Source organism: Salvelinus sp. IW2-2015, linkage group LG8 (genome assembly GCF_002910315.2).
Source record: "Salvelinus sp. IW2-2015 linkage group LG8, ASM291031v2, whole genome shotgun sequence".
NCBI classification, from domain to species: domain Eukaryota; kingdom Metazoa; phylum Chordata; class Actinopteri; order Salmoniformes; family Salmonidae; genus Salvelinus; species Salvelinus sp. IW2-2015.
In genome coordinates this window covers 46,093,644-46,112,087 of record NC_036848.1, presented here as the reverse complement: position 1 = coordinate 46,112,087, position 18,444 = coordinate 46,093,644, and the positions used below count along the sequence as shown (strand labels likewise).

Below are 18,444 nucleotides of genomic sequence, written 5' to 3'. Positions count from 1 at the left end.
CACAGCCATTATCCTGGGACCACGTTCTATGTCCTTGTATCCATCTGTGTGTGTGCAAGTATAACATCACTCCTCTCTTCCATCTCTACAGAGGCTGTGTCCTACTTTCTCTATAACCTGATGGACAGCATGACTGAGGCAGAGGTGCAGGCTCAGGAGGACAAGCTCAGGCAGTACTTCAACCAGCTGAAGAGCATGGTACACACACACAGATATTTGACTCATCCCATTCAGAAATACAACCCCTCTGACAGGCTTACACACATTGATCTCAGATTAAGAGTTGTCTATGCGGATAATGAGATTCAGATTACCCATGTCTCAAATTTCAGATTAGCAATCTGCCCCCTCCTAAAATGGACAACCCAAGGTGAAAGATAATTTATTTTAATCCTGTTCTCCCGTGTTTGACCTGCAGGGTATCATCATCCCAGGGAACATCTACAGAGGGATCAGAAACCTGCTAGACTCCTATCACGTGCCTGAGCTCATCAAGGTATCTGTCCTAAATCACTGACTCACAGCTGCTGTATGTGAAGGTATTCTTAATGATGCAGTTTTGGTTTCTTTCTTACGTGGTTCTTTTGGTTTCTTTTAGGATGTCATCGCCCTGGTGGACAGCCAAGAACCTCTGAACTTCTCAGACAACAGAATCGTTGTGAGTGTATTCATTGGGTTTTAGAGATATAGGTGATGGTCATTTAGGGAGAGTGTGTGTAATGTTTTCCTGTCTACCTTTCAGAGTCTGGATGGCAAGGTTTTGGTGCTGGAGAGCAGGCTGGCTGAGCTGAAGGCTGACAGTAAACCAGTAGGAGCTACCCTGAAACAACTCATCCTCACTCTGTGTGCCGAGGAGGTACAGTCTCAGCACACATGCCCTCTCTCTTTTGGGTAATGCTTGTTAAGCTTAAACCTGGTTCAGTTCCAGAGTGATAGTCTGCTGCTCGACAGTAAGAGACAATTAAATGAGGGTTGTTAATGTCCTACTGGGCCGGCTGACTATTGCGGCTCTGCAGTTGTGAGCTATGAGTCCAGCCTTAGGATTAAGCATTTGAGATGAAGGTTGATTTTTAAAGACGTCTTGTCTTTCTGACAGAAACTGGACAGGGCTCTGGAGCTGAAAAAACAACACGAGGCAGACATGGTTGCCGGGAGCTACGCCACCCTCATCCACCTCTGCTGTCGCCATGACAATGTGGAAGAGGCGCTGAACTTGAAAAGAGAGCTGTAAGTGGATTGGGAAACACACACACATTCCCCTATACTCGGTCCAGCTAAGCATTAAAGTTGAACATGAGCTGGATTAGGAGAGACGTTAATGCACTGGCCGGGCCAGAGCAGTGGACAGGGGTGTTCTGATGAATCCGGTGCGTACGTACCCCCATCTCTTCTCCTCGCCCCACACCCTGCATCTGTAACCTTTCAGAAACAGAAAGGCCTCGGTGCTGCACTCACCTTCAGCTCCAATCTCTGTCTCCCTTTCCCATGCACTGCTTCATCAGTGGGGGGGGGGGGGGGGTAGAGGAATCTGAATTGTAGGGAGATGGGAGTTGCAATTGTGACATGAACTGCATCAGCCACGTTCGAGATCTTTCACACACCAATTTTTTATTTATTTATTTTTTACATTTTTCTAATCTTTGGTCTAACTCTCTCAACCCCCCATGTCTAGGAGCCGTAAGGATTCCTCTGTGTCTCTGGATTCCAGCAAGTACGTGGCTCTAGTCAAGGTCCTGACCAAGCAGGGCAGACTGGAAGGTGAGTGGGCATTAGACACTGTCAGGGCAACATAGTCGAGGGAAGTTGCTTTCTGTTAGTTGCTGAGAAACCTTGCCTGAAAAGTCACCATGCTTAAGACCTGAAGACTTCCGTTAGCTCCCCGAGCTAATACTTTGGCTTTAGCTCAGCAGGCTAACACCAGACTTGTTCCCGGTCAGTCATATTTTAGGGATAAATGTGTGGTTTGGTTAAGCCTGTACATCTACAGTTGAAGTCAGAAGTTTACATACACCTTAGCCAAATACATTTAAACTCAGTTTTGAACAATTCCTGACATTTAATCCTAGTAAAAATTCCCTGTTTTAGGTCAGTTAGGATCACCACTTTATTTTAAGAATGTGAAATGTCAGAATAATAGTAGAGGGATTTATTTCAGCTTTTATTTCTTTCATCACATTCCCAGTGGGTCAGAAGTTTACATGCAACCAAATACTAATTGAGTGTATTGCCTTTAAATTGTTTAACTTGGGTCAAACGTTTCGGGTAGCCTTCAACAAGCTTCCCACGATAAGTTGGGTGCATTTTGGCCCATTCCTCCTGACAGAGCTGGTGTAACTGAGTCAGGTTTGTAGGCCTCCTTGCTATCATATGCTTTTTCAGTTCTACCCACACATTTTCTATGGGATTGAGGTCAGGGCTTTGTGATGGCCACTCCAATACCTTGACTTTGTTGTCCTTAAGCTATTTTGCCACAACTTTGGAGGTATGCTTGGGGTCATTGTCCATTTGGAAGACCCATTAGCGACCAAGCTTTAATTTCCTGACTGATGTCTTGAGATGTTGCTTCAATATATCCACATAATTTTCCTCCCTCATGAAGCCATCTATTTTGTGAAGTGCACCAGTCCTTCCTGCAGCAAAGCACCCCCACAACATGATGCTGCCACCCCCGTGCTTCACGGTTGGGATGGTGTTCTTCGGCTTGCAAGCCTCCCCCTTTTTCTTCCAAACATAACGATGGTCATTATGGCCAAACAGTTTTATTTTTGTTTCATTAGACCAGAGGACATTTCTCCAAAAAGTACGATCTTTGTCCTCGTGTGCTTTTGCAAACCGTAGTCTGTTTTTTTTATGCCGGTTTTGGAGCAGTGGCTTCTTCCTTGCTGAGCGGCCTTTCAGGTTATGTTGATATAGGACTCGTTTTACTGTTGATATAGATACTTTTGTACCTGTTTCCTCCAGCATCTTCACAAGGTCCTTTGCTGTTGTTCTGGGATTGATTTGCACTTTTCTCACCAAAGTACGTTCATCTCTGAGACAGAACGCATCTCCTTCCTGAGCGTTATGACGGCTGCGTGGTCCCATGGTGTTTATACTTGCGTACTATTGTTGGTACGGATGAACGTGGTACCTTCAGGCGTTTGGAAATTGCTCCCAAGGATGAACCAGACTTGTGGAGGTCTACAATGTTTTTTCTGAGGTCTTGGCTGATTTCTTTTGATTTTCCCATGATGTCAAGCAAAGAGGCACTGAGTTTGAAGGTAGGCCTTGAAATACATCCACAGGTACACGTACACTTAGGTTGGAGTCATTCAAACTCGTTTTTCAACCACTCCAAAATTTCTTGTTAACAAACTATAGTTTTGCTTGATTAGTTTTGCTTGATTTTTCCAAGAATTGTTTACAGACAGATTATTTCACTGTATCACAATTCCAGTGGGTCAGAAGTTTACATACACCAAAATTCCAGAAAATGATGTCATGGCTTTAGAAGCTTCTGATAGGCTAATTGACATCATTTTCTGGAATTTTGAAAAACGAGTTTTAATGACTCCAATCTAAGTGTACGTAAACTTCTGACTTCAACTGTATATATATCTTTACAAGATGCCTATATCCATAAGCCATATGAAAGAACAGCAAAGTTCAACTCCTGAGTGAAGGAAGTGTTTGATGCAGTTAAATGTCTGCTGAAGGAGTAATTATTTTCTCAGAGAGCAGGCTGTATGCATGTGGCGAGGAGCAGGCAGCAGCCGCCTTTTTCTCACTCTCAGGACGCCCACATTAACCAGCCATTATCTGAATGCCACGGTGGGTTTCTGCCTGCCCATGTAAGACCCAATTACAATAAAAGTGTTTCTTCTTTGCTTTGTGCACACAGTGACAGCGTAAATGTGTGCCCCGTCTCTCTCACGCTACCTCTCTCTCTTTCCTTCAAGATGCGTGTCACTCTCACCCCCCCCCCCTTCTGTCCGCTTGTCTCCCCCGTCACAGAGAGAGAGCGAGAGAAATTACAGGACTCGCGTACTTTAACAGAATTACAGAAATCGTCCTGATACTAATGGCATATCATGTCCGGGAAAGTGCTTGAACATTTCACACACACAAATTTGCATGTGCAATTCAAGCAGAGGTGCTGTGAAGGGAGGGAGGGAGGGGGGGGGGTTAGCTGGCCATTACCCAGTGAGTGCGGCGGCGGCTTGTCCATCCACATTAGCACACCTCGCTGCCCCGGCCTACCGGGCCACGGTACAGACCGCCAGGCCCGCGCTGACGATCATGACTTATGGCACAACCACTCACCGGCTCCCCTCTTTTAATGGCTTTGTTGTTTTCCTTACTTCCTTCCTTTACCTCCACCTTCACCTCTCCACCTTTCCCTTCATCCCCCTGCATAGGGATAGCTAAAGCCTCTGTGGGGTCCACCGGTAAACACAGCCCTGGGTGTGCAGGGGCCTAGTGGAACGCAAGGCAGGGAAATTAGAGGGATTAATGGCCTGTGTGATATTTGTTTACCTGGCCGTGGCAGTATGTGGCTGGATGAGTTTCAGATCCCTGGCTGGCTGGCTTGGCTGATATACATACCACTCCGTCTGCTTGGACAACCTAGCCTCCATTTGGTCATGTTAGCGCCGAGCCACTGGTCGTGGTGATTAGTGGTGCCGTCAGGAAGGAGAGAAGAAGAGATGAGCTGTCTCTCCTCTGATGGATGCTCATTCCCTCGCAGGCTAGCTAACATGTTCCTTCCCCCAGTACGACTCTGCTGGTGTGTGTAACATGCTGATGGGCAGTCGGGGAGCGGGTAACTTTTTTTCCCCCCTAACCCCCCCCACACTCGTTAACTTGGGTTCAATCCAAATGTCAGATTTCCCCCACCAAAAATTCTGAAATTTCCATCCTTAACTACAACATTTCCCGCCAAGATAGAACTGCCAAAGGGGGCAGAGTCGCAATCTACTGCAGAGATAGCCTGCAGAGTTCTGTCATGCTATCCAGGTCTGTGCCCAAACAGTTCAAGGTTCTACTTTTTAAAAATCCACCTTTCCAGAAATAAGTCTCACTGTTGCCGCTTGTTATAGACCCCCCTCAGCCCCCAGCTGTGCCCTGGACACCATATGTGAATTGATTGCCCCCCTTCAATCTTCAGAATTTGTACTGTTAGGTGACCTAAACTGGGATATGCTTAACTCCCCGGCCGTTCTACAATCTAAGCTAGATGCCCTCAATCTCACACAAATTATCAAGGAACCGACCTGGTACAACCCTAAATCCGTAAACACGGGCACCCTCATAGATATTATCCTGACCAACCTGCCCTCTAAATACACCTCTGCTGTCTTCAACCAGGATCTCAGAGATCACTGCCTCATTGCCTGCGTCTGTAATGGGTCAGCCGTCAAACGACCACACCTCATCACTGTGAATTGCTCCCAAAAACACTTCAGCGAGCAGGCCTTTTCTAATCGACCTGGCCCGGGTATCCTGGAAGGATATTGACCACATCCCATCAGTAGAGGATGCTTGGTTATTCTTTAAAAGTGCTTTCCTCACCATCTCTTAAATAAGCATGCCTCATTCAAAAAATGTAGAACTAAGAACAGATATAGCCCTTGGTTCATTCCAGACTTGACTGCCCTTGACCAGCACAAAAACATCCTGTGGCGTACTGCATTAGCATCGAATAGCCCCTGCGATATGCAACTTTTAAGGGAAGTTAGGAACCAATATACACAGTCAGTTAGGAAAGCAAAGGCTAGCTTTTTCAAACAGAAATTTGCATCCTGTAGCACAAATTCGAAAACGTTTTGTGACACTGTAAAGTCCATGGAGAATAAGAGTACCTCCTCCCAGCTGCCCACTGCACTGAGGCTAGGAAACACTGTCACCACCGATAAATCCATGACAATCGAGAATTTCAATTAGCATTTTTCTACGGCTGGCCATGCTTTCCACCTGGCTACCCCTACCCCGGCCAACAGCTCTGCACCCCCTGCAGCAACTTGCCCAAGTCCCTCCCCCGCTTCTCCTTCACCCAAATCCAGGTAGCTGATGTTCTGAAAGAGCTGCAAAATCTGGACCCATACAAATCAGCTGGGCTAGACAATCTGGAACCTCTTTCTAAAATGATCCGCTGCAATTGTTGCAACCCCTATTACTAGCCTATTCAACCTCTCTTTCGTATCATCTGAGATACCTAAAGATTGGAAAGCTGCTGCGGGTCATCCCCCTCTTCAAAGGGGGAGACACTCTTTCTAAAGTCTTAGAAAGCCAAGTTAACAAACAGATCACCGACCATTTCGAATCCCACCGTACCTTCTCCGCTATGCAATCTGGTTTCCGAGCTGGTCATGGGTGCACCTCAGCCACGCTCAAGGTACTAAACGATATCATAACCGCCATCGATTAAAAGACAGTACTGTGCAGCAGTCTTCATCGACCTGGCCAAGGCTTTCGACTCTGTCAATCACCGCATTCTTATCGGCAGACTCAATAGCCTTGGTTTCTCAAATGACTGCCTCGTCTAGTTCACCAACTACTTCTCTGATAGAGTTCAGTGTCTCAAATAGGAGGGCCTGTTGTCCGGACCTCTGGCAGTCTCTATGGGGTTGCCGCAAGGTTCAATTCTCGGGCCGACTCTTTTCTCTGTATATATAAATTATGTCGCTCTTGCTGCTGGTGATTTTCTGATCCACCTCTACGCAGACGACACCATTCTGTATACTTCTGGCCCATCTTTGGACACTGTGTGTTAACAAACCTCCAGACGAGCTTCAATGCCATACAACTCTCCTTCCGTGGCCTCCAATTGCTCTTAAATGCAAGTAAAACTAAATGGATGCTCTTCAACCGATCGCTGCCCACACCTGCCCGCCCGACTAGCATCACTACTCTGGACGGTTCTGACTTAGAATATGTGGACAACTACAAATACTTAGGTGTCTGGTTAGACTGAACTCTCCTTCCAGACTCACATTAAGCATCTCCAATCCAAAATTAAATCTAGAATCGTCTTCCTATTTCGCAACAAAGCCTCCTTCACTCATGCTGAGTGATACCCTCATACATACCCTTGTAAAACTGACTATCCTACCGATCCTTGACTTTGACTTCCAACACTCTACTCCGCAAATTGGATGTAGTCTATCAGTGCCATCTGTTTTGTCACCAAAGCTCCATATACTACCCACCACTGCGTCCTGTATGCTCTCGTTGGCTGGCCCTCGCTTCATATTCGTCGCCAAACCCACTGGCTCCAGGTCATCTATAAGTCTTTGCTAGGTAAAGCCCCACCTTATCTCAGCTCACTGGTCACCGTAGCAACACCCACCCGTAGCACGCACTCCAGCAGGTATATTTCACTGGTCATCCCCAAAGCCAACTCCTCCTTTGGCTGCCTTTCCTTCCATTTCTCTGCAGCCAATGACTGGAATGATTTGCAAAAATCGCTGGAGTCTTATCTCCCTCACTAACTTTAAGCATCAGCTGTCAGAGCAGCTTACCGATCACTGCACCTGTACAGAGCCCATCTGTAAATAGCCCACCCAACTACCTCATCCCCATATTATTTATTTTTGCTCTTTTGCACCCCAGTATCTCTACTTGCACATCATCTGCACATCTATCGCTCCAGTGTTAATGCTGAATGGAATGATTTTGCCACTGTGGCCTATTTATTGCCTTATCTCTCTCATCTTACTACATTGGAACACTGTATATAGATTTTTATTTTGTGTTATTGACTGTACGTTTGTTTATTCCATGTATAACTCTGTGTTGTTTTTGTCGCTTTGCTTTATCTTGGCCAGGTCGCAGTTGTAAATGAGAACTTGTTCTCAACTGTCCTACCTGGTTAAATAAAGGTGAAATAAAATGTAAAAAAATATCCCTGGCCCAGTGAGTTCATACCTACAGCTAAGGAATTCAACTCTAGCCTCTTAGTCCAGTTCTCAAGAGCTGCAGTGTTTGCTGGTGTCCTACCCCTTGATACTTGGTACTTGATTTATCAATTGATTTCATAGAACCACACAGCTGGTTTTCCATGTTTTCTTCGTCAGTTGTCTGCAGGTTTTCATCCAATACCATTCAATCACAATGAGGCCGTGGCCTGCAGGCAGAAAACCCAACCATTCTGGGGAACAGCAGCCAAGGCTTTCTTTGTCATTTGTCAAGGCTTTGATWCCTCTCCACAGTATCATCCTATAGAGAAATATATTCAGAGATCCAGTGAAGGGGATGTCCACAGGTACATGTAGGGTCACCCCAACCCCAGAGGGACATGGCCCAACTGGGCCCTGTTCAGATCCATATCCACCCCATCCTGACGCCCCGGGGAGAGAACAGAATGAGCCCCAGACACAAAACAAAAGCTGCCTCTTAGAAACCCAGTGTGACCCACATGAACCCCCACCCCTCTTCCCCTTTCCAATTTCCCTTTTTGCTTCATTAAATCTGTGACAGTCACAGACTTTGCTTCATTTGCATAACAACACGTGAAAATGAGGGGGGAGGGAGAGATTGAGAGGCAGACTGGAATTTGGATGCCAAAGCACACACCAGTGTGTGTGTGTGCTGTCGTGTCACTGGAGTGTTCATCCCTGAGAGAACACTCTGGTTGAAGAGGTATAATAGCTAGCCAGAGAACTAGACTGCCAGAACTGGAGGGATGGTGGGATCCAACTGCACTCACCTGTAGTGGTCAACACAGGGTCCTTTCTATTCTGGCTGTTATTGAGTCTGCTAGCCACAGCACTCACACTGTGAGTAGCAATTGGGGTTTGAGTCCAAATGAGGCCAGAACTCACATATGCGTGGTAGTTGAGGGCCAAAGCCAATAATAGTTAGTTTGTGTGTTTACATGGGGTGGGTACTGGCGAGCTAGATGTTTTCTTTCTCTGACCAGGCTGTGATGATTAGTATCACCGGTGTAAACAGACCCTATCGGTATCAGCCCATTAGCACGCCTCTAAACACAGTGTAAACACATCTTAATTGTCTGGCCCTGCCACAGAGCAGCTGACTGCTGCCGGGGGAGAGAGATGAGAAGAGGAGAGTGTTCACTCCGCATGGCCCAGTCAGCCAGATGGGTGCCCGGCCTGCTGAAAAGCCTCCATTATTACCTCTGTAGGACCCGGGGCCAGGGCACGCCGGGCACTCGCCGCACACCTATAATTTAGCCCCATCGCTTTCGGCACAGGGACGGGAAAAAGCGGCCCGGTAATTGTAGTCTCGTTTAGAAATGCAAGTAGCAATTAGCAGGAAATTGGCATTATACGGGCCGATTTGCATTCCTGCTGGGTGTAAAATGCTGTTTTAATAGCGGTTTGTTTTCCCCACATGAAATTATCTAAGGGGCCTTTTATCACCTTCTCCCCATCTCGCTCTCATTCTCTCTCTCACATTGTCTCCTCCTTCCCTCCCTCTTTCATTTGGAGTCTTCCCATCAAGTGGGATTGGGCGCTGACTACTTATTTTAACCACCCCATTGTAGTTCCTGGCCCCCTAAGTCTCTCTAGGACAAGGCAGTTAAGCCACAAGTAACTGACTGTAATACTAGCTGACATTTATTGAGTAATTGTGTCAGATGTTGGCATTTGCTTGTAGTTTTATCAACATGCATTTGGCCAGCTCCTATGTTGACTTTATCCCCCCCCACTCTCTTCTCCATCTCTCCCCCAAAATCACAGAGGCGGTGGACATGCTGAAGGAAATGAAGGAGAAGGAGGTGGTTGTGAGGGACACCACAGTTACCCTGCTCTTCCACGTCCTCAATGCTGCGGCCATGAAGGGGGACGTGGCAGCTGTCCGCAGGCTCCAAGACACCATCTTCACCCTTGGCCTGGCCACGCCCACCGCCAACCTCTGCTCCCCGCTGGTCTCAGCCCACCTGGAGACGTGAGTAGTACTCCCTCCTCCTGTCCTAACAGCTGTCAGGTACTCCTATAGGACTTGTGGGCTAGACTCTAGTGTCCAGACTGCATACTAGCATCAGACCTGTGTTCAAATACATTTATTTAATTATTTCTTATTTAAATATTAACTTATAGCGTATTTTCAAATAATGTGGCCATTTTTTAATTTTGTCCTTAACTTAAATTAATAACCCGGGCGTTTATTTGTTTAAATCACTGAATACAACAGGCGCTTATTAGAGACAGGCTTCTATTTGAGCCAGGTGTCTTTTTCCATAATGCACACAGCTTTGGCTCATTTGCATAGTTAATTGTTTATTTTCAGTTTTCACTTCCAGCATTTTTTATGAATTTCTTCATTTCATGCAATGTGTTATTATTCATTTTTGTCTTAGTATGCCTCCATAAAAAAAAAAATATATATATATATATACTGTACCAGTCAAAAGTTTGGACACCAACTCATTCAAGGGTTTTTCTTTATTTTTACTATTTCTACATTGTAGAATAGTAGTGAAGACATCAAAACTATGGAATAACACATGGAATCATGTAATGACCAAAAAAGTGTTAAAATATAATTTGATTTATATTTGAGTTTCTTCAAAGTAGCCACCCTTTGCCTTGATGACAGCTTTGCACACTCTTGGCATTCTCTCAACTAGCTTCACCTGGAATTATTTTCCAACAGTCTTGAAGGAGTTCCTGCATATGCTGAGCACTTGTTGTCTGCTTTTCCTTCACTCTGCACTCAACTCATCCCAAACCATCTCAATTGGGTTGAGGTSGTGTGATTTGTGGAGGCCAGGTCATCTGATGCAGCACTCCATCATTCTCCTTCTTGGTCAAATAGCCCTTACACAGCCTGGAGGTGTGTTGGGTCATTGTCCTGTTGAAAAACAAATGATAGTCCCACTAAGCGCAAACCAGGTGGGATAGTGTATTGCTGCAGAATGCTGTGTTAGCAATGCTGGTTAAGTGTGCCTTCAATTCTAAACAAATCACTGACAGTGTCACCAGCAAAGCACCATCACACCTCCATGCTTCACGGTGGGAACCACACATGCGGAGATCATCCGTTCACCTACTCTGTGTTTCACAAAGACACGGTGGTTGGAACCCAAAAACTCAAATTTGGACTCATCAGACCAAATGACAGATTTCCACCGGTCTAATGTCCATTGCTCGTGTTTCTTGGCCCAAGCAAGTCTCTTCTTCTTCTAATTGGTGTCCTTTAGTAGTGGTTTCTTTGCAGCAATTCGACCATGAAGGCCTGATTCACGCAGTCTCCTCTGAACAGTTGATGTTGTTGACATGTGTCTCTTGAACTCTGAAGCACTTATTTAGACTGCAATCTGAAGTGCAGTAAACTCTAATGAACTTATCCTCTGCAGCAGAGGTAACTCTGGGTCTTCCTTTCCTGTGGCGGTCCTCATGAGAGCCAGTTTCATTATAGTTCTTGATGGTTTTTGCGACTGCACTGACCTTTATGTCTTAAAGTAATGATGGACTGTCATTTCTCTTTGCTTATTTGAGCTGTTCTTGCCATAATATGTACTTGGTCTTTTACCAAATATGGCTATATTCTGTATACCAACCCTACCTTGTCACAACACAACTGATTGGCTCAAACGCATTAAGAAGGAAAGAAATTACACACATGTACTTTTAACAAGGCACACCTGTTAATTGAAGTGCATTCCAGATGACTACATCATGAAGCTGGTTGAGAGAATGCCAAGATTGTGCAAAGCTGTCATCAAGGCAAAGGGTGGCTACTTTGAAGAATCTCAAATATAAAATATATTTTGATTTGTTTAAAACTTTTTGGGTTACGACATGATTCCATATGTGTTATTTCATAGTTTTGATGTCTTCACTATTATTCTTCAATGTAGAGTAGGTTGAATGAGTAGGTGTTCTAACTTTTGACTGCTACTGTATATTATTATTCTCCACTTTGACGGTCCATTTTTGTCAGTTCTTACTTTTGTGAATAGATGGCGATTTGCCAATTTTCTAGGTGTCTGTACTCTGAAGTGACTGTTTGAACTTGCCAGTTAGCTAGCAGTTCTCCGCAGTTAGCAGCCACTGGCTAGTAGTTCTTACTGCCGATTTTTAAATATTGATAATAGCAATTTTTTCGAGTCATTACTGAATTATTTAATGTAACAATTCATTTAGACCCTGTGTTTTATTTGAAACAGCCGTTTATTTGCTGATATGTGTGCTGTTGCCAGGCACAGAGACAAGCGGCTATTTGAGACTGTTTATTTGAAGTTTTATGGTATTTGAAAATATTTTAAATACTCCTAGGACCTGGGTTCAAATGCATGGGAGTATTTATTTGTATTTGGGTATATCTCAATATTTACTTTGAAGTAGTATTTGAACCCAGGTTTGACTAGCATACCCCTAGAATCACTGCCTGGTATGGCAACTGCTCGGCCTCCAACCGCAAGGCACTTCAGAGGGTAGTGCGTACGGCCCAATACATCACTGGGACCAAGCTTCCTGCCATCCAGGACCTCGACACCAGGCAGTGTCAGAGAAAGGCCCTAAAAATTGTCATAGACCCCAGCCACCCCAGTCATAGACTGTTCTCTCTGCTACCGCATAGCAAGCGGTACCGGAGCGCCAAGTCGAGGACCAAAAGGCTTCTCGACAGCTTTTACCCCCAAGCCATAAGACTCCTGAACAGGTAATCAAATGGCTACCCAGACTATTTGCATTGTGTGTGTGTCCCATAGTAATCCTTCATTCTAAGTGGTGGAATGGAACAGAGCCCAGATGATAATGCCCAACAGGGTACCTGAACACTTTCTCTGGGAAAAGGACTTCCTGTGTCTCACTGCTTCATTGTTCGTCATTGGCTGTGAGCCAGAGTCCTGATCATGCTTGAAGGAGCATTCTGGGGAACTGGTTCAGTCAGGGAGGGTTTGGATTTGGGGCTGGGCTGTGCATGCATTTTTGTGTGTCTTTCTAACAGAGGTGGTGGGGGGGGGGGTTAGATTGCGAGGTTTTGTGTGTGTGTGTATATGTTTGGGGATCGGGCCAGCTGCTGTACCCCTAACAACCCTAGCCTCCCCCTCCTGACCCCTATTTACATAACTCTGAATCACGCTCCGCTTCTCTGAGATGGCTATCGATGCCTTCTCGCTAAAAATGTAATATGCTAATCAGTCCGGGGGAAAAACCTGTGTTTCTGGGAGCCGCGGCCCCATGGCCCCTCCCCTCAGCCCCTGTTCAGGTCTATTTGTGAGAACCGCTTTTAAGTAGATCAGCTCATTTGCATGTTAATTATGTACAGAGCACTAATTGCTGGATTTGCCACAGCCATGCGGCGCACTGTTCGAAACAACCCCCCTTCGCCCCCACCTCACACACACACACACACACACACACACCCTTTTCCCCTAACATGCTCTGGGAGAGGGTGTACCAAGGGTGTACCTTTACACACATGGACGTTTGACACATACAACAGTGTGGTGCAAGCGCCCCCCTGGGGCTGTTTGTTTGCTGTCAGTCAGTGCTCAACACAAACACACCGTGGAGGTTCATGCCTTAATTGCTGCCTGCTCTGAGATTAGCTTGGTAATTTCCCCAGGTTCATTAGCAGCAGTGAAAACAAGGGATCTCTCTTCTCCCTGCACAGAGCAGAGCCACGTTCACCGCTGAATGACTGGGGTTCACTGGGCTCACAATACAAAACCCAGGGCGAGGAATGCTTTATAGAGGGATTTCTAGACCTGTAAAGGTCTCTCTGTGGCGTAGTATAGCCTAGACCTCTTCTTGGCACAAAGACAAAGTTTAGAGACGTAAGTTAAGGATTTTTGTCTTATTTATTGCCATCCCCAGAGTAAGGTTTCCCGTTCTCTTCACGTCTCTGCCCTTTATCTTTTCCACATCTATCGCTTTCCCCTTTCTTCTCCATATTTATCCCTTCCCATCTCCTCCACTATTCATCCCTCCTTTTCGGTCTCCATCTCATCCCCTCCTCTTTCTCTTCTCTCTGTTGGTGCCGTCAGTCAGGGAGGCGTTGGCGGCGGAGGACAAAGCGCTACGTGTCATTCTGGCGACGCTGTCTCATCACAGTGTCAGCAGTAATGACTTAATGAACACTTCTCCCCCAGATTAACGCTGACAGCCCGTCAGCCTAGCCAGTTAGCCGCAGAGCACCGCTCCAACACACTGGCTCTCTCTCTGAGAGACGCTAACCGCTAGCTAACTGCCTTACTGGATCCATATCCTTGATTAGCACCCCTGCAATGCTAATGAGCCTAACAATGGGAGGTGGGAGAGACAAGTCTTGGAGAGGAGTGGGGGGGGGGTATTACAGTTGGAGATGAGACGGAGGAGAGCTGTCAGGCGGCTGCGGCCTGAGATGGAGAACTGGATTCACTCCTAGTGTGTGTGCGTGAGCGAGAGAGTGGGTGAGGGACAAATTGGGAGTGGAGTATGTAAGTGCAGCTGTACAACAGAAATGGGGAACCGAGACAGACTAGCCATTAAGTTGGACTTGACCACAGATTAATCAATATGTCTGTCACTGTGTGTACAGAGTATACTGTATGTTGTGGCTTAGCAGCCGTGTCCTAATGTAACTCATAACAGCAGGCTAGAGGTGTCACGATCAAACACCACACCCCCACACACACACACACTCTCCCCTACACACACCCTCTTCTGCTCAGCCCTCCCTCCCTTCCTTCCAGGGGACAGTGGTGTGATAACGTGAATGCCAATCTCTGTGGAACAAAAGAGTGGGACGGAGGAGAGGAAGGAGGGAAGGAGAGGCGTGCAAAGAAATAATGAAAGGATGGAAAGAAGTGATCTTTCTTGTCTAATCCTTCAGGTTCTGTGCGTAAAGCACTCGCTGCCACCATCTTTTTTCAGGACTTAATTGGCTGGAAAGTGCTTGACATGCAAAGTTGGTGACATTAACGGGGGAACGTGTTTGAGTAAATCGGAGCGCAAGTGACAGCTAAATTGTACCTAGGGAAATTATGAAGCCTTCAACATGGTTAATTCTCTTTTTGGTTGGAGATGGGAGGAGAGGGCGCTGTAATTGCGATGCTGGTCGGGAGTTTCTAAAGCCGTTTTTTCCTGTAAGAAGGGGTTTGAGGTATTTGGGTGGGCGGAATGGAGGTGTCGTCGAATGGAGGGAGGGTGGTGTAAATGTCTGATCGACCGTCTTGGAATTAAATGATTCTGTAGAATTTTACAGAATACCTTTGAAACGAGGTAACACTGACTGAGTGTATGTATGGCTGTAACTTAACTCCAGTTTGAGGATTCATATACACACGCCTGGCAGGTAGATCACAGGTCACTATATTCCTGTCCAGTAAAAGTTTCTCCCTCACTTTTTTTTGGAATAAATTACACATTCTCTCCCTCTCTCTGCTGCTCTCTCATTCTCTGGAGAGTGCCTGTTCAATCAGGAAGCGAGTGGTTGAATTGCCTCTTGACTCCTGCTTGATGAATAATGTTGTCGCTCTTCATTTCAATTAAAACCGATTGCCTGAGCCCAGTTTGTTCCAAGCTCAATCACATCCTGTGTTTTGCCCGTACCCACCTCCCCCTCTCCATTCTGCCCATACCAAGGTCAGACTTTTTTGGGGTGGGAGGCACATTTCCTTGTCCGGCGGCTGTATAATCTTCAAGAGTAGAAAACACTACAGAAATTATACCTGTTACTCACTCCCTCCCCTCTCTCTGGCTCGCTATCCCACCCCACCTGACCCCTCCCAACAGTGCCCTATCCGCTGTGACCTCTGTGTGATTGGCATGGTAATTACCCAATCAACAGATTGATGGCGGCACAGTCACAATAGAAGGGATTGGAGTGGTGTTTTTCTGTCTTCTCCGTCAGCCCTCTGTCAGCCCCACTCCCAGGCTCTTTGTTCAGGGGGAGGAGCGGGAGGAGGGTGGAGATGGCACGGGGAGCGCTCTAATTTTGTTGCCATATTCCTCTAAATTGCGCAGCTGGGGGTGAGGTGAGGGGGGTGAGGGATGCTGAAAGCGTTGGAGAACAGGAGAGAAGGCTAAAGATCACAAAAGAGGTTGTTTCCCGTCTATTCATCCATTCACCCTGGAAAAGCCCAATGTTTTGAATCATTTGTTCTACCAGAGAGATTTGTCAAAGGAACGTGGCCAATTGCCTCATCTCCTGGTTGACCTGTCAGGGCTGAAAAGGGCTCCATTGTTGTGAGGTCAGTCATTTGTGACGGAGGTCAAAGGCCTGGAATAGTCTTGTTTTCGCTCAGCCATATAGATTTGATTTTAAATGAATGTTCTCTTTCTCTCTGTGTGTCTCAMCAGTAAGGACCTTGGCGGGGCTCTGGAGGCAGCTATGGAGTGTCAGAAGCAGTATGGACAACTCCCACGTATACACGACGTCATCTGTGGCCTGGTGGAGAGGGGAGACACGGAGCTCCTACAGAAAGGTGAATGCCACCACCACAAATCAAATTTCTTGATCACATGCGCCAAATACAACTGGTGTAGACGTTACAGTGAAATGCTTGCTTACGTACCTTTCCCAACGAGTCAGTTTAAAAATAATAATACTAAATGAAATAGTAACTAACACGAGGAATACACTAGAATGGAGCTATATACAGGAGTACTAGATCATTGTGCAGGAGTACGAGGTATTTGAGGTAGATGTGTAGATGAAGGCAGGGTAAAATGACTAGGCATCAAGATGGATAATACGAGTAAAATAAAGACCAGAGTAGCAGCAGCAAATGATGCGTTTGTGAATGTGTGAGGGTTTTGTGTAGTTTGTGTGTGTATATGTGTCTAGTGAATGTGTACATATTTGTATTTATTATGGATCCCCACTTCCTGGGGTCCAGCAAAATTAAGGCAGTTATACAATTTTAAAAACATTACAATACATTCATAACAGTTTTCACAACACACAAAGTGTGTGTCCTCAGGCCCATACTCCACTACCACATATCTACAATGCAAAATCCATGCGTACGTGTGTGTATAGTGCGTATGTTATCGTGTGTGTATAGTGCGTATGTTTGTGTTACTTCACAGTCCCTGCTTATAGTCTCGGTCAGTGCAGATAGTTCAGGTATCATTAGTTGACTATTTAGCTTCTATCCCCAAGCCATAAAACTGCTGGTCCGTGAGTCGATGCTCCGGTACCGTTTGCCAGACGGTAGCAGAGTGAACAGTCTATGGTTTGGCTGGCTGGAGTTTTGGCAATTTCAGGCCTTCCTCAGATATAGAAGCCCTGGATGGCAGGGAGCTCGTCCCCAGTGTTGTACTGGGCTGTCTCTCAACTCTTCATCCATCCCTCCTCCCTACATCCTCACATTCATGACATGTAGTGCAACAATGTGTGTGATGTACAATGTACACTCCCAGGACAGCCCGTAGTCACTGTGTAGTGTCTACTAAGAGCCCACCATTGACAACGGTCCCCAGGTCACTGTGGAGGATGCTGGCGATCATGATTTTAATGGCTCCTCCTCTTGACAAAAGGGTGGTGAAGGGGTTAAGTCCTTTGTGTGCTGTAGGTGAGTGGGTTTGAGTGGCCCCCCCTGTTGAGCACCACTCTACATCCCCTGGCCCTATGCCCTCTTCTCTCACCCTGTGAGTGGCACTGCCCCTGCCCAGGGTCAGACAGGGCTCCCCTTAAACACACACCCCTGTGCTGCTCTGTCCTCTCACCCTGCCTGGAAACCACATATGGTGTCGGTTATCAAGAATTCACTTCATTTCTATCCCTCAGCAAACTTCTGAATGGATGGAAATGGCTTTCTGTGTGTTTGTCCCTTTTTTCAAATGTACAGATTGTTAAAGAGTGTGAGGTTTGCATTGGTACTAGTTTTTTGAGTGTCTCTATGGATAGACTGTGTGTGTGTGCTGGTGTGTATGCAGATGAGCCCCCACATCTCCACCTGGCCAGTGCCTGATAGAGGGAGATTGGCAGCAGACTGCTGAGAGCAGCTCTTTGAGAAGTTTCAGCTCTGAAAGCCAAGCAGCTTATAGCCATTCTAATGGGACTGGAAGAATGCGGGGAAAAGCTTTCTGCAAGTGTGTGTGTGTTGTTTTGTTTAGCCTCTCATACCTCTCTCTCCTCGCTCTCCCTCTCCTCTTCCCACAGCGATGGACTTTGTGAGCCAGGAGCGAGGCGAGATGACAATGCTGTACGACCTCTTTTTCGCCTTCATGCAGACCGGCCGCCACCGGGAGGCCCGCAAAATCATTGAGGTGGGACCACCACACAACCTCCCATTGTGTTTGCATGCAGCACACAGCTATTTTAAAGATACTTAATTAGACGGCAGTAATAAGTTCCCTCTTTTTAAATTAGATTGGGTCTAAATCTGAACTAATGCCATTCCCCACCAACACAATAGAACAGGTGGGGGAAGCAGAGGAGTGTGTGTTTGAGCGTGTTCCGGGCTGGATGTGGCCAGTGGTTTATATGAAAAGCAGTCACTTATTTCCCATTTCTATTAAGAGATTGGAGCCAATCCTATCTCTGTGAATTTCCTGGGAGCTA

The 18,444-nt window shown here is 46.2% G+C and overlaps 1 protein-coding gene across 1 annotated transcript in view; it reads left to right on the top strand.

Annotated features, from left to right (window-relative positions):
• Nucleotides 1–18,444, top strand: part of lrpprc (leucine-rich pentatricopeptide repeat containing) — a 71,257-nt gene that overhangs the window by 23,175 nt on the left and 29,638 nt on the right. Inside the window, exons 17-25 of the mRNA XM_023993558.2 lie at nt 92–198; nt 419–496; nt 599–658; nt 743–856; nt 1,097–1,227; nt 1,673–1,758; nt 9,684–9,891; nt 16,236–16,360; nt 18,043–18,149. Coding sequence (XP_023849326.1) covers nt 92–198; nt 419–496; nt 599–658; nt 743–856; nt 1,097–1,227; nt 1,673–1,758; nt 9,684–9,891; nt 16,236–16,360; nt 18,043–18,149 — 1,016 coding nt within the window. The remainder of the gene's footprint in view (nt 1–91; nt 199–418; nt 497–598; nt 659–742; nt 857–1,096; nt 1,228–1,672; nt 1,759–9,683; nt 9,892–16,235; nt 16,361–18,042; nt 18,150–18,444) is intronic.